This window comes from Cydia amplana, chromosome 27 (assembly GCF_948474715.1).
Source record: "Cydia amplana chromosome 27, ilCydAmpl1.1, whole genome shotgun sequence".
Lineage (NCBI taxonomy): Eukaryota > Metazoa > Arthropoda > Insecta > Lepidoptera > Tortricidae > Cydia > Cydia amplana.
Window position 1 is genome coordinate 1536119 of NC_086095.1, and position 15764 is coordinate 1551882.

At 38.9% G+C, this 15764-nt stretch overlaps 1 protein-coding gene across 1 annotated transcript in view; it reads left to right on the forward strand.

Annotated features, from left to right (window-relative positions):
• The window catches only part of LOC134660497 (acetyl-CoA carboxylase), a 126403-nt gene that overhangs the window by 92373 nt on the left and 18266 nt on the right, over positions 1 to 15764 (forward strand). Inside the window, exons 29-39 of the mRNA XM_063516267.1 lie at positions 264 to 359; positions 1537 to 1694; positions 2139 to 2319; positions 3587 to 3702; positions 4359 to 4479; positions 7454 to 7550; positions 8370 to 8476; positions 10513 to 10614; positions 11830 to 11932; positions 13543 to 13643; positions 15343 to 15513. Coding sequence (XP_063372337.1) covers positions 264 to 359; positions 1537 to 1694; positions 2139 to 2319; positions 3587 to 3702; positions 4359 to 4479; positions 7454 to 7550; positions 8370 to 8476; positions 10513 to 10614; positions 11830 to 11932; positions 13543 to 13643; positions 15343 to 15513 — 1353 coding nt within the window. The remainder of the gene's footprint in view (positions 1 to 263; positions 360 to 1536; positions 1695 to 2138; positions 2320 to 3586; positions 3703 to 4358; positions 4480 to 7453; positions 7551 to 8369; positions 8477 to 10512; positions 10615 to 11829; positions 11933 to 13542; positions 13644 to 15342; positions 15514 to 15764) is intronic.

Genomic DNA, 15764 nt, shown 5'->3' on the forward strand with positions numbered 1-15764 from the left:
CGCGAATGTAAACCGGCGGTTTGAAATTATCACTGACATATAAGTTTAAGTTCTACAATGTACACTATCGAAACTTAAACAGTCGATAAAAAAAACATTCACGCTCTACGGAAAATTAATGTCAGTGCGACAAGATAACGGGGTCTAGTCATAACGAAATTGAGGTACTATGAAACTTGAATTTGTCCTTTTAAAAGGACATCGGGACTTGAAGGTTGGAGGTCAAAATCCACTTATTTATAGAGTATATTTTCCCTTGGCAGGATTTGCAAGCTTTGCAAGATGGCAGCGAGAGCCGGGGCGACAGCACCAGCATCAACGTCGGCATGGACTACAAGCCAAACGATACGGAGGAGGCGGTACGTACTTCATATCTTATGTTACAATAGGGCAGCCATACTCGAAGTGTGTTCCGCGGAACCCTAGGGTTCCGCGACACCCCTGCAGGGGTTCCGCAAGAATTTAGAATTATGCTTTTTTTTTTTAATTAGCCTATGTTGTGTCCCACTGCTGGGCAAAGGCCTCCCCTGTCTTTCGCTTATTAATACAAAAATACACTTCTAAAAACTATTGTTTTATTGTAGGGTTCCATCAAGTATTTCGCTTTCCAAAAGGGTTCCATCAAAAAAAATGATTGAGAACCGCTGTAATAGGGTATTTGACTGTATTTAAAATAATAGTACATTACCATACCCCGGCCGGCGAGAGCAAAAATGCGTCTGCTCCTAGTGCTTAATTAAATATCGACTATTCTATCGACATATGGATGTCGATAGAATAGTCGACTTTTAATTAAGCACAATTTTTTTTTTAAACTGAGCCATTAGTATTTGTTATTTATTTCAACTTGATACCTCCACGCGTTTCTAAGAATAACCCTAAAACAATTTTAAACTGAATAAATACAAACACTTGGTTTTAATTTTGTTTACAACAATAATTAATACTTCTGCATATCATAACGGTGGTCCAGTACATCGTGTTGTTTTTATCGACATCGACCAAAGTGTGTGTCCTCGCACTATTAAGCTGTCAACGCATTTTTGCTCTCGCCGGCCGGGGTATGTACATTACATACCTAGGGAGGTGAATTCGTGAATGCTCCAGATCGCAGGTGTTTGTGGCCCGAACCGAAGGTGAGGACCATAAATATGCGATCTGGGGCTTTACGAATTACCGCCCGTGGTTTGTCTAAAGTTTTACGTCTTGCCTTGGCCAGGAAGTGAGATTTTCTCCTCGCGTAGCGTGACGTAAATTATTTTACACCATGTATGAAATAAAGCACCAGAAGATTAATAGAGAAACGTAGACAGCAGTTATTTTTAGACACGATTTCTATTTTAAAACCCTGATATAACTATAAAGAGTAGGTAATTTGATTGTGACGTCACATGCTAGTGTTTCATATAAATTTCATAGTAGCGTAATCGTTTTGACAGTTCGAAAAAAGAAACTGATTTGACTAGTAGTCAAATACCCTATTTGATTGTTTGGTGTTGCTTCTCTATAGTAATAATAACTCAATGTTTAACTCAGAACTTGGAACCTATCCATATCCTGATGATCGGAGTGCGAGACAACGGTGAAAGCGACGACGTGCAATTGGCTCGACGTTTCGGAGGCTTCTGTCGCGCTCATAGGCTAGAACTACACCAGAAGCGGATCAGGCGTGTCACCTTCATGTCTCTCATCAAGTAAGTGTATCTGTTAGGTCTGTACTGCCAAAGAGAATTTGAAATAGAGGCGGATTGTCAAAGTAATTTATGTAGCCACAGTAAATTTACTGCCATCTTTCGACAGAAGATAAAAACTTTTAGAACGCCATTCGATTTTGATCCTTATTCTTTCCCTGATATGTGTTAAATATCAAAAAGTGTCGCCATCTACTCGAGACTCGGCCGAAGTTATGGTGCCATATTTTCGAGCGATGGCGTCATATATATTTATCCTTTTTTCTTAAAGTGGTAACAGACTATTGCACCGCACCGCGGCCTTGGAGCGTCGCACCCATAAGTGAGAGCGAGAAAGAGATATCTGTTTCTCGCTCTCACTTATGGCTGTGACGTAGTCTGTTGCCACTGATATATCCACTACCAAGTTCCCACACTATTCCTATACTAAACTTCATTATTTTTCAGACGCCAATTCCCCAAATTCTTCACGTACCGCGCCCGTAACGACTTCATCGAAGACACCATCTACCGCCACCTGGAGCCCGCTTCAGCCTTCCAGCTGGAGTTATACAGGATGAGGAGTTATGAGCTGGAAGCCCTGCCCACCAGCAACCAGAAGATGCATCTATACTTAGGAAAAGCCAAGGTTAGTTCCAGAATCTTCTGTAGAACATCATCAGGAGACCAGGTCAATTCCAGCTGAAGAGAATGAGGAGTTATGAGCTGGAAGCCCTGCCCACCAGCAACCAGAAGATGCACCTGTATCTAGGGAAAGCCAAGGTTAGTCCCAGAATCTTCTGTAGAACATCATCAGGAGACCAGGTCAATTCCAGCTGAAGAGAATGAGGAGTTATGAGCTGGAAGCCCTGCCCACCAGCAACCAGAAGATGCACCTGTATCTAGGGAAAGCCAAGGTTAGTCCCAGAATCTTCTGTAGAACACCATCTGGAGACCAGGTCAATTCCAGCTGAAGAGAATGAGGAGTTATGAGCTGGAAGCCCTGCCTACCAGCAACCAGAAGATGATCTATACTTGGGCAAAGCCAAGGTTAGTTCCAGAATCTTCTGTAGAACACCATCAGAAGACTAAACTCCTCCCAGCTGTAGCTGTACTGAATGATGAGCTGGAAGCTCTGCCTACCAGCGACCAGAAAATGCATATGTATCTAGGCAAAGCCAAGGTAAGTCTAGAATCTTCTGAAAACAATTTAGTTTTGGCGAAATTTACCTAAACTCATGTGACATTTTTTCCTTATTTTAGCCTCAGAAATGCGTGGTTAAAAACTTTCGTATTCCTCGTAAGCGCCTTAGTGTAAGGCCTGAGTGGACGCTCGAATAGGGATGTTTCCTGTACTTAAAATAAATTATTTCAAACCGTGCACGAAATAAAGCACCAGATAATAATTAGAAAAACATAGACAGCAGCTATTTTTAAACACAATTTTTATTTAATAAATCGGATTGAAATATAAAAAGTAGGTGAGTTTACCGTGACGTCACTACATTCGTTTTCATATAAATTCCATATTAGCAAATCGTTTTGACAGTTCTAAAAAAGAAGCTGATTTGACTAGTAGGAATGTAGCCTATTGTGCGTGCAGCGGGGCGGGGCGTGCGGCGTGCATGTTAAACAAATGCGCACGTATAGGAGCGGCCTTAGTGCACGCTGCTCACATCACGCGTGAGCCCACAGCCACGCTGCACGCGTCGCCGAGCGAGCGTCCACTCAGGCCTTACACTTATGTGTATAAAGACATGGCGTAGGCAGGTACAGGCGGGGGGGGGCAGTTGCAATGCATGCCCCTCTGTGGCCTCTGCTCCCCCAGGCCTATGAATTCGCCACCCCCTAGTTCACTGGCTGGCTACGCCCTTGTATGAAGAACATTGCCTAGTTACTTACTTAATTTCTGACAGGTGAAGAAGGGTCAAGAGGTGACGGACTACCGATTCTTCATCCGCTCCATCATCAGACACCAGGATCTGATCACGAAGGAGGCCAGCTTCGAGTACCTGCAGAATGAGGGGGAGAGGTGAGCGGTGTTTTGCTAATATACTTCGTTTTTATACCATCAGCACTGACAATCCAACCTCTAGACTGAGCTTAGGCCAATTCTTTCATGAAACCGATGCTGCCAAAAATACGGGGGGACGAGGTGAGCGAATCCCGTGCCGTGATTGGTCAGTTCAAAGACACGGACCAATCACGGCACGGGATTGACGAAGATGGAGTAACGCTACCGTATGTGTGGCAGAGGGGGTAGCGCGACTATGCTATGTCTAGAGGTTGGATTGTCTGTGACCATCAGAAAAAGAATACACAATCTTGACATTTCTTTTTATTGAAAAAACAATTTTTAACAATATGTTTCATTTAATGAAAAGTGAGTAAAATGTCTTTAAAAAACCCGTAGGGGTCGGATCAAAAACTAAGTACTTAAGTCCGACTCACGCTTGACTGCACATTTCTAATAGGTTTTCCTGTCATCTATAGGCAAAGAGCTATTATGTGTATTTTTTTCATAATTTTAGACCCAGTAGTTTCGGAGATAGGGGGGGGAATGGTCATGTTTTGCCTATATTCTTAAATAACTTCTAAACTATTTATTTTAAAATTATGGAAAAAATAAACTGAGATTCTCACAATCAGCCCTTTCATTTGATATATAATAAGACCCTTATTTAACAGGGTGCTGTTAGAGGCGATGGATGAGCTGGAGGTCGCTTTCTCGCACCCGTTGGCCAAGAGGACGGACTGCAACCACATATTCCTGAACTTCGGGCCCACGGTCATCATGGACCCGTCTAAGGTAAACCCCAACCGTCATGTTTATTACCAGGGTGCTGTTGGAAGCCATGGGCGAGTTTGAGGTGGCTTTCTCACACCCGCTGGCCAAGAGGACGGACTGCAACCACATATTCCTGAACTACGGGCCCACGGTCATCATGGACCCGTCTAAGGTAAACCCCAACCGTCATGTTTATTACCAGGGTGCTGTTGGAAGCCATGGGCGAGTTTGAGGTGGCTTTCTCACACCCGCTGGCCAAGAGGACGGACTGCAACCACATATTCCTGAACTTCGGGCCCACGGTCATCATGGACCCGTCTAAGGTAAACCCCAACCGTCATGTTTATTACCAGGGTGCTGTTGGAAGCCATGGGCGAGTTTGAGGTGGCTTTCTCACACCCGCTGGCCAAGAGGACGGACTGCATCCACATATTCCTGAACTTCGGACCCACGGTCATCATGGACCCGTCTAAGGTAAACCCCAACCGTCATGTTTATTACCAGGGTGCTGTTGGAAGCCATGGGCGAGTTTGAGGTGGCTTTCTCACACCCGCTGGCCAAGAGGACGGACTGCAACCACATATTCCTGAACTTCGGGCCCACGGTCATCATGGACCCGTCTAAGATAAACCCCAGACAATGATAATGATATATGAGCGTTTTAAAAAAAAATACATTTCATTCATGTCTTCAAAATATTGACTTCTTCATCAATCATTTGTACATTCACTGGAAAATATTTTTCGTTACGTTCATACAAATAAAAAAAAAAATCCTACAAAAATGTGACAATCTAGAAAGGAAATTTTGGGCCACATTTTTTCATGTATGACGCGTGAATGTACAAATGATTCTGAGTAAAATGAGCCCAAGAAGTCAATATTTTGAAGACATGAATGAAATGTACATTTCTTTTTGGAAAACGCTCATATTTATTTCAGTATAATAATACATAGGTAAACCCCAAATACGAGAATTACTTTCTACTCACGGGAGTGAGAGTGTAGATAACACGCGGCAGTGTCAAGCCAAGTTCAAGTAATTGGAACTGGCAACGCAGCAGCAGTGCGTTAAAAAGGTTGTATAAGCTCTCGGAAATTTTAGGAGAATTTCACGAAATAAAGTTTTCACCTCAGCAGCTCGAACAAGGGTACTTTGATTCTTAAAAACAGTGAGCAAAATGCGATTTTGCTCACTGAGTGAGACAAAATGACATTCAAGTGACCTTTATAGTCAAATGTCATTTCAACATGCGGGGTCTAATAAAAGTTCGAAATACTTGGGTTCTATTATCTCTGTCCCTTTCACACTGTTAGCAAAAAGAAACAGACAAAAAAAAGTTAAAACGACATTCAACAGTATATTCACGGTTTATAATAGACCCCCGAAAAACTTCAGACCGCATCGTTCCAAACCACGTACGAGTATGAATTCTTAATAATTAATAAATAAAAATAAAGTTTAAGATTTAATAAAAACTGATAAAATACTATATTTTAGGTATTTTATTGTACAATTAAAATATCGAACTCAAAAAATACACAGATCATCACGCAAAATTAATTATTTTACTTTTAAGAATTTCTACCATAGTTGACAAATAGTACGTATCCGCAATTCGGACCGTATCTTACAAAGATTTTTTTTTTTCAAAAATGTTGTCGATTGAAGTGTCAGTTAATGTTTGTTATTTCTATATTATTTTAATGGAATTTATTATTACGTTTTGTTTTTGTGTTCCATTGCGGTAATTAAACTTAATTGTTTGTATATCTTAAGAAAACATGAGTGCAGGTATTAAGTGATGAACAAGGATTACATTTTTCAAGTTGTCTAATAGGTATGTTCTCACTGCGCTGAGGTGAAAAATGTTGTGTACTACACGAGATCAAAGTTATTTACATCTCGTGCGCTTTTGAGTCCCTTACTACGCTCAAGATTCTAAATTAGATTCACTCGCTACGCTCGTGAATCTATTATAGAATCTTTCGCTTGCACGGGACTCAAAATAAGCACTCGAAGAAATATCAAACTTTGATCACTTGTTGTACAAATAACTATTCCTTTTTAGAATAGAATAGAATAGAATTTGTTTATTGTTTACCGTGTCAAACAAGATGTTAAAATGATACATAGTCACAACGGCTACCCTTTCCGGGTATACAATATTTTACATACTTAATTACAATATTATATATCAGATCACTTAAATTTATAATATATAAGTACTCTAAAATTATACTGTTTTAAATAAAAAGTACTCTTTCAAATCATAAAAAACATGACCTATTAACCACTGCTTTAGCTGTCGTTTAAATGACTGTCCGCTTAACATCTTAAGACTATTGGGCAAATGGTTGAAAACTTTGATGGCCGAGATAAATGTACTATTGCAGTAAGTTGCGTTATTAACCCTCGGGAGCAATATATTGTACTGATATTGAGGGCGTAAATTATCACGCCGTGCCACAGTACACTAAGAACAGTAGTGAATCTAAGGCCGCTCGGCAAGTTATTTACCTACTCTTGCGTTGGCGCTTAGGGTTGTCACTTTTATTTTTAGTTAAATATTATTTGCGTATTATGAGTAGCACTAGGTTTCTATTTATATAATATAATGAAATGTTCTATCAATTCATAAATGAGGTATAAATTAAGGCCGGTAAGAGCAGGCAAATGCGAGCGTACTCGAATGCGCGCGATCACAGTCGCGGTACGGCCCACACTGCCGCCACCGTATTCCCCCGTATATTATGCGAATGTGTGCGTGGCAGCGCGTGCGTACACGGCGCCCGGCGCGCACGCACACATTCAAGCCGGCAGCGGCACATTTCTATGAAGATTCACTACTGTTCTTGTACTGTGGCCGTGCTGACCACTGCGTTTTTCGGAAATGGATAATAGAAAAATATGAGTAAGTTCCGAAATTATTACATGCATAAATTTTGTATTAAACATGCACCTTCTTATGACTATTAATATTTTTTTTTGTCAGATCGAGGAATCGGTCCTCGGCATGGTGATGCGGTACGGACCCCGGCTTTGGAAGCTCAGGGTCTTGCAGGCGGAGATACGCTTCACACTCAGAATAGGTAAGTTATAATTGGTCAAACCAATTTGTCAGTAAATAGGAACAAAAAACTAAACTCATCCAATGATATTATATAACCATAGATAGGTTATACTCATACTTGACGAGCACAAAAAATACTTCCATATTTATTTCTGTGCCTACGAAGAAATCTGTTATATTTGATTAATTTTCTCATTCCATACATCTTTGTCACACTCGTTGTTAAACATAAGGTCGTTTCTTGCTCTTTCGATGTACAGGAGCTCGTTAGCACGTGCACATTTCTCGTTTGTCCAGCCGCGTCTAAAGGCAACTTGTGACAAATTGTCACAAGTTAAGCGCTTCAATTTTGGAACGCCTATAACCTATCTTCTTTTCTTTTGGTTGCTAGTACTAGTGTAAGACAAAGATAGTATGATTCTCTCTGTTTGAAATGAGACAGTCCTTTGACATACTATAGTTGGTCAAGCAAATCTTGTCAGTAGAAATAGGCGGCAAATATGAAAAATCGCGGGTTAGCAACACTACGTTTAAATTGTTCGAAAATCGCGTTTCATTTATATTATATCTTATCTGTGGAACTGTTTTGTTTACATTTCATCGTTGTTCGATGTACATTGCTGCTTTTTGTTCGTTTCCGAGGGATACCATACTTTAGTTTGCTTTACATTGCTACTGACATATCCAGCTTGACAGACTATTTTATTTATTTACTCGTAGAACAAATTAAATTAATTTGTATGGTTGTGGAAAGAAAAGTACAGTCAGCGATAAAAGCTTATACCAAAAATGATTTATTTGCCAAAAACTTATTAAATGGTATATTTTTGTTTAACAGGGCCCGGTGCCCCAACAAAGAATGTGCGATTGTGTCTGTCCAATGGATCTGGGTACACCCTGGACGTGTACACGTATGAAGAGGTGTCGGACCCCAGGACTGGCGTGGTGAGTACCTAATGGCTTTCTATTGCTTCCCAAATAGTTTTAAGCCATAATGTATTGTTTGCCCGTATTTTCGTTAGTCATAATTCATTTGGTTCAGAAACGAGTCACTTTTCAGGGTTGCCATAAAACAAACCTAACCTAACCTATCTATAGGATAACCCGACGAAAATCCTGAAATTTTAACGGTTTCAGTTTTATGACTAATGATAATATGTATGACAAACAATACATTATGACTTAAAACTTTATGGGAAACAACGGGACCCCGTACCTAATACGTTGACAGGCTTTCCTAAATATTGATTTTAATGTTTTAATGGAAAGGTTTAAGATTTAAGTTTTTGTAGATCGAGGTTCTTCATTTTTGAATTGTTGAATTTGGCGTCCTTTTTTTATTTTATTATAGTTCATATTTGAATACCGATTTTGTCTTTTTAAACGGCCATCGGAATTCAGGATTTTAACTAGTTAAGACGGCTACTTATATAATTCTATACTTTTTTCTATGAAACTCCGACTGAACTATAATGAACTCATTATACGACACTTCATTAAACATTTTTATTGCATGCGCTCTTCGAAATGTCAAAAACTTCAAACTCCCCTGTCCGCGACTTACTCTATAATTCTGTTTACTCCCAGTTGCCTATTGCCTTGGGCTTTATATTAAAAAAAACAACGGGTTGCACTCAGGGAGTGCCGGCAGAAGTGAAAACTCAATGACTAGTGCAAAATGCACTATGTATAATTGAGGTTAACGCCGTCTAGCGTTAGCGTTAATTACTTGAAACCCCTAAGCACATCACTGTTAGTACTCGAGTTATATTAATACCAGTTAGAGCGAAACTCACTAGATGGCATTTAAATCAATAAAGAATTATGATATTATGATATGAAGAAAAACTCAATGACATTACATATACCTACTGCCTACTGTATTCTGATATTTAATACTTAAGAACCTACTTTTTTGTTTAGGTAATAAGCATACCCCGCAACGGAGCTAGCAAAATCGTAGCATATGACAGTTTTGTGTCAGGGTTGGCGATTATGATGAACCATTTTGCTTTAACTTTATTGTATGTAAGATTAATAAAATTGATCGTTGTTGACCCTTTTCCGATATAACCCGGTTTAATTTACTGTCAAGTAATATAAATTAACAGGTCAATGTCTATATTAGATGCGTTTCAATGTATCTGTTATTTTGTTTATAAAATCACGTTTTTTTCGCATTTCTTTCAAATATTAACATGGAATTTTCATTGCTTGAAAATATTGGTGTATTTGAAAACAAAGAATAGTTATTTTCGATACAAGTGCGAAAAAGAGGAAAATCGAAACGAGTGGCGATAAATTAAAACACGACCGAAGGGAGTGTTTTAAATCGACACGAGTTGCGAATTACCTATTCGCACGTGTATCGAACAACGTTTTACAGTACATATGGCACAAGTTTCGACATCCGCACGAAAAGTGCTATTTTACGCACTAGTGCGAAAAAGTAGCCCCATATGTAGTGTAAAATATTTTTCGTACTTTAGTTTATGCGTAGTAGTGATAACCCTGACGTACAACTGCTACAGATTTGCTAGCTCGGTTGCGAGGTATGGTAATAAGACTTATATTGTGTACTACTTATAGTTTATAATTAAGTGAATAATTAATAAATAATTAATATTGTCCTTCGCTGCCTGAAACACAGGGAATCCTAGTTCAGGCATTTGTAAATCACTTGTCTTTATAAATTCTTTAACCTTTAAGAGCAACCACTGTGCTATACTTTTCTCAATAAATAATTTGTATTTGTATTTTGTATTTGTATATAACAGTTTTTCATGTAATGTCATTGAGTTTTTCTTTATTGATTTAAATGCCATCTAAATCACGTGATCGTTTTACGCTGTCTCGAGTTTAACATTTTTTCCCCACTTCAAAAAGTGCACAGCGCCGCTAAAGAAGTTTTCACTTAAAAAATCCTTTATCCGTCTTTGTAAGTTTTCTTGGTCAAATATTAACTGGCTCTGTTATTACAGATAATGTTCCAATCGTTCGGAGTGCGGCAGGGCCCTATGCACGGGCTTCCCATATCCACTCCGTACGTCACCAAGGACTACCTGCAGCAGAAGAGGTTCCTGGTAAGTCGACCGAGCGACGCGAGGTCTTACGGTCAACTACGGCTGCACTTTAACGTTTATTCAACTATATCTTGAGGCTTACTCAATTTTTAACAACGTTTCTGATCAAATAAATATAATTCTTAAATTAGAACAGTGGGGTAAATCGCCAATAACTACCACCCTAAACTAAAAATGAATTCTATTCACCTATAAATAAAATTCATTTTAGTATAAGGTTTCAATAACTAGCCACCTCATACTAAAATAAATTCTGTTTATAGGTGATTAGAATTAATTTTTAGTTTAGGGTGGCCAGTTACTATAGTTCGTTTTTTTAGCATTAGAAAGAAGGTAAGCGATCTTGACATGTCTTTTAATTGAAAAACGCTTTTTAAAAATCAGGAACTTATATTTATGAAAGCAGAAGAATATGTGTTATGAAAGCAGAAGAATGTTTCAGTGGTTACTTGAAAAATGTTTTTACTCTATAGATGAATTTTTTAATTGATATTTATTATGAATTCTTAATTAATTTTTTGTTAATGTTAAACTGACTGAATTATAATTTTAATATTTAATTTGACTCCACATGTACATAGTTATGTAAATATTTCTACGCCGATGCATGCCGGCAGAATATGCTGACCTAACACCTTTTACTAACCAACTTTGTATGTACCATATTCTTGGAAATAAAGTATTGAATTGAATTGAATATAAATGATCGTATTAGATTCATAATAATCATAATTCTTACATATTTGCCATTATAAATTTTTAAAACGTATTTTTCTTGGAGGATATAATCAAACGGAGACGCCATGTCTGTAATTTTCTGTACAAAACAGTCTTTTTGCGGGGGAGGGGAACGTCAAATGTATGCGTAACGTAAAAATAGCCATGTCAGATAAACGTCAGTCCATACATTGTGTATGACCGTTGGCCGCCTATTTTCGACAGAGGGGAAAGCCTGTTAATGTCTACTCCGTTTAGTTGTATCCTCCAAGTATTTTTCAAATTTCTAATACTAAAAAAACGAACTATAAATAGTGGCCAGTAATTGTCGAATTACCCTACGATACGAGAATCAGTCTTTTACCCCCACTGATTACCAGTCCGCCGGAAGGTATCGGCCTGTCAGTTGTTCGGAACTGTCAACTTTTTGTTCTAACTGACAGGCCGATATCGTCCGGCGGACTGTTAATCAGTGGGCCCTTAACCCTTCGCTTGCAGGCAACGTCACAAGGCACGACGTACGTGTACGACCTGCCCGACATGTTCAGACAGGTCGTCGAGAGGAGGTGGCGGGAATGCATCGAAGACGGAAGTGTTGATGGTACGTTGATAGTGTATACACTATAACCCATACACATAAAAGTATAAGTTTAAGTATAAGTTCTTTTTTTTTTTTTGTTACTAACAAACTATGGACACTTATAAGCCTGAAATAAATGCATTTTATTTTACTTTATTTTATTTTATAAAAAAAAAACAAATCAAAAATCAAAATTCTTTATTTCATTCTATACCATTACATATTATAAGCGCTGGTGGCCTAGCGGTAAGAGCGTGCGACTTTCAATCCGGAGGTCGCGGGTTCGAACCCCGGCTCGTACCAATGAGTTTTTCGGAACTTATGTACGAAATATCATTTGATATTTACCAGTCGCTTTTCGGTGAAGGAAAACATCGTGAGGAAACCGGACTAATCCCAATACGGGCCTAGTTTACCCTCTGGCTTGGAAGGTCAGATGGCAGTCGCTTTCGTAAAACCTAGTGCCCACGCCAATTACTGGGATTAGTTGCCAAGCGGACCCCAGGCTCCCGTGAGCCGTGGCCAAAATGCCGGGACAACGCGAGGAAGATGATACCATTATATATTATACAATGGCTGATGTCTCCCTGTAAGTTATTTACAAAATAACCTGTGCTAGGAGGCACCGCTCTTCCATATCTAAGTACAACTTATATTAGTATTATACTATTCATATAACTATGTTCCTTAATTATTATTTGAGTAGATGTGTGAGTGTGTGTGTGTGTGTATTTATGTGGCTAGGCTACATATCCTAGCAAGTCTTCCACCTGATCATAGTTTTTACCTTCTAACCAATTTGTTATCTTTTTTTTTCTACCCCATACACATACCCCATACTATAAAGGACACAGAGTAGACTAGCCATAGCCTCGTGCCGCCCACCATACAAAATTATAACCACAAGGAAGTTTGAACCTTGTTGTATTTTCAATTGAGTTGAATTTCGTTTGTTCGAAAATTTTACCGAGACAAATGAAATGATACCTTCTTTGTTTTTAATTAAGGTTGACATTCCATCGAAACTGAGTGTACAGTCAGCAGCAGAAGTTGCTAAGCGGGCGAGGTGTTCAAAATTACCTTGACACTTTATTCTCTTAACAATAAAGTCGCGTCAAGATCATTTTGAACAACTCTCCCGCTTAGCAACTTCTGCTGCTGACTGTACATCCTAATGGAATCTGAGTGTACATCCTACTGTACATTGGGCGGCACGAGGATAGTAAGGAACTCAGTTTTGATAACATTCGGTAGGTGTTACAATTGGTGCCGTGACCAACATTCAGAGAATTAGTTTTTTTTACAAAAATCATCGAATTCTTTGTAATATTCTAAAATATCTAAATAAAAATTCTAAAAACATTGCTAGACTTCATAGAGGAGCTGGGGTGGTTAGAGTAGCGCTACCTCGTTTCACGCAAAATAGGCACAATGGTTGTCGATTTGCGGAAAATGCCCAGAAGCACTAACTAAACTAGATAATAAGTTAGATATAAGAAGACTAAATATTTGTACACCTATATGGTAGATCACAGAGTACTGTATCAACTCACTGTCATCTGTATATAACCTGTGTTTCACAAATAAATATTACTTACTTACTAAATATCTTATATCTTCGTGTTACCCAGGACCGGCACCAGATAATGTGATGGCAGCTGTGGAGCTGGTGGTCGAGCCTGAAGGTGAAAGGAGAGTGGTGGAAGTGACCAGACTGCCTGGACAGAATACCGTAAGTTAATTTACGTCACCCTAGGTCCGTAAGTGGGATTTTCTCTCCGCTACCCGAGGAGAAAATCTCACTTCCTGGCCAAGGCAAGACGTAAAACTTTAGACAAACCACAGGCGGTAATTCGTAAAGCCCCAGATCGCATATTTATACATATACAGGGTGTCCCAAGAAGTAGTAATATACTGAAGCTGGGAGGTAGAGGACCTAGAGGGCTATCTGAATCACCCCCATGTATGTTCCGCGATTTTTCGTATTTTCGGAGTTATGATTTTTTTTAATTTTTCACCTATCGCCGAGTACGATGAGATTTTTATTTATGGTGACGTGAATTATTGCGGTAGATGCTTGGTTTTTTTTTGTGTGCTAAGCTGATAGATAGGCCAATTCAGTATGGTAACATTTACTATCGTTAGATCTCTGAATGGATTTAAAAAAAGATTAATGCCAAGAAAGATAAAATTACCCAGTATGTTTTATTTTTCTAAGCGCCCTTGAAGTTGTGAACATACTGGGTAATTTTATCTTTCTTGACATTTTTTTTTTAATTCCATTCAAAGATCTAACGATAGTAAATGTTACCACACTGAATTGGCCTATCTATCAGCGTAGCACACAAAAAAAAATCAAGCATCTACCGCAATAATTCACGTCGCCATAAATAAAAATCTCATCGTACTCGGCGATAGGTGAAAAATTAAAAAAAATCATAACTCCGAAAATACGAAAAATCGCGGAACATACATGGGGGTGATTCAGATAGCCCTCTAGGTCCTCTACCTCCCAGCTTCAGTATATCACTACTTCTTGGGACACCCTGTATACAAACACCTGCGATCTGGGGCATTAACGAATTCACCTCCCTAAGTATATAATGTACTATTACAGTACATATGGTGCTACTTTACCGCCCTAGGGCGGGGTTAAGGACAATAGGTAAGTATGTTAAAAATTTAAAGAGCCATATGTACTGTAAGTGTAAAGTTCAATTTATCGCCACTCGTTGCGAATTTCGTACTTTTCACACTTAAATCGTAATATACTATTTCATTACACGTGCTCGTAAAAAATATTATTACACGTAGGCGATGCGGTCCGTAAATCCAGAATATCAAACTAGGACTTTATTACACAGAAATTACACAGAAGTTTTATTTTTTCCTTTTTTTTTCTTCACAAGTGTGAAAGAATGTACAGGAATTACGAATACATAGCTCTGGCATGTTTAGTCAGCTGCAGAGAGGTGACCCCCCTTCATAGAAATTTGTTTGCAGGGGGGACACCTCTCTCTGCAGCCATAGAGAAAAAAATACATAGAGTGCTCACTCCATACATCAGTTTTAGTACCAAAAAGACTATTAGCATCTAGCATCGAGTAGCGGAACTATCAGTACTGCTACTTGACAATAGATGAAGCACCGACCGGAAAGTCTTATCTCAACAGCAGTAGACACTGAAATTAATAGTCTGAACTGATGTATGGAGTGAGCACTCTTGTCTTATTATATTTCTCTATGCTGCAGCTGACTGTAGTACATAAAATTGTGTCTATTTTCAGTGTTAATATCCAGAAAGGAAAATGAGGACTACTTTTCTATGAAAATGCGGTTACCGCGCAGCCATCCACTTTCGCCTTTAAATTTCCATTCAATTAAATTCAATTTAATTTATTTATTTAATAATTATATTTTTTTTTCCATAGGTCGGCATGGTAGCGTGGCGTTTAACCCTCTTCACGCCGGAGTGCCCCAAGGGTCGCGACATCATCGTCATAGCGAACGATCTGACCTACTACATGGGGTCATTTGGACCTCAGGAGGACTGGGTGTACTATAGGGCCTCGCAGTACGCTAGGGAGCTTAAGATTCCTAGGGTAACTTTTATTAAATATATATATATGTGACGTTATCTATGTCGATGGCGCTTACGCCATTATTAACGATGCTCCGATATAAATACAATGCCGCGCGACGCTGTGCGGCGTAAGCGCCATGGACAGTAAGGTCCCTTTTCATAGATTATGCCCCATATATCCTAAGGCCCAGCCATACAAACAAAACACCCAAAATTTGCCACTGAAATTTGAACCTAAATTGTAGGAAATAGAGTTGATTTTGCGTTGTT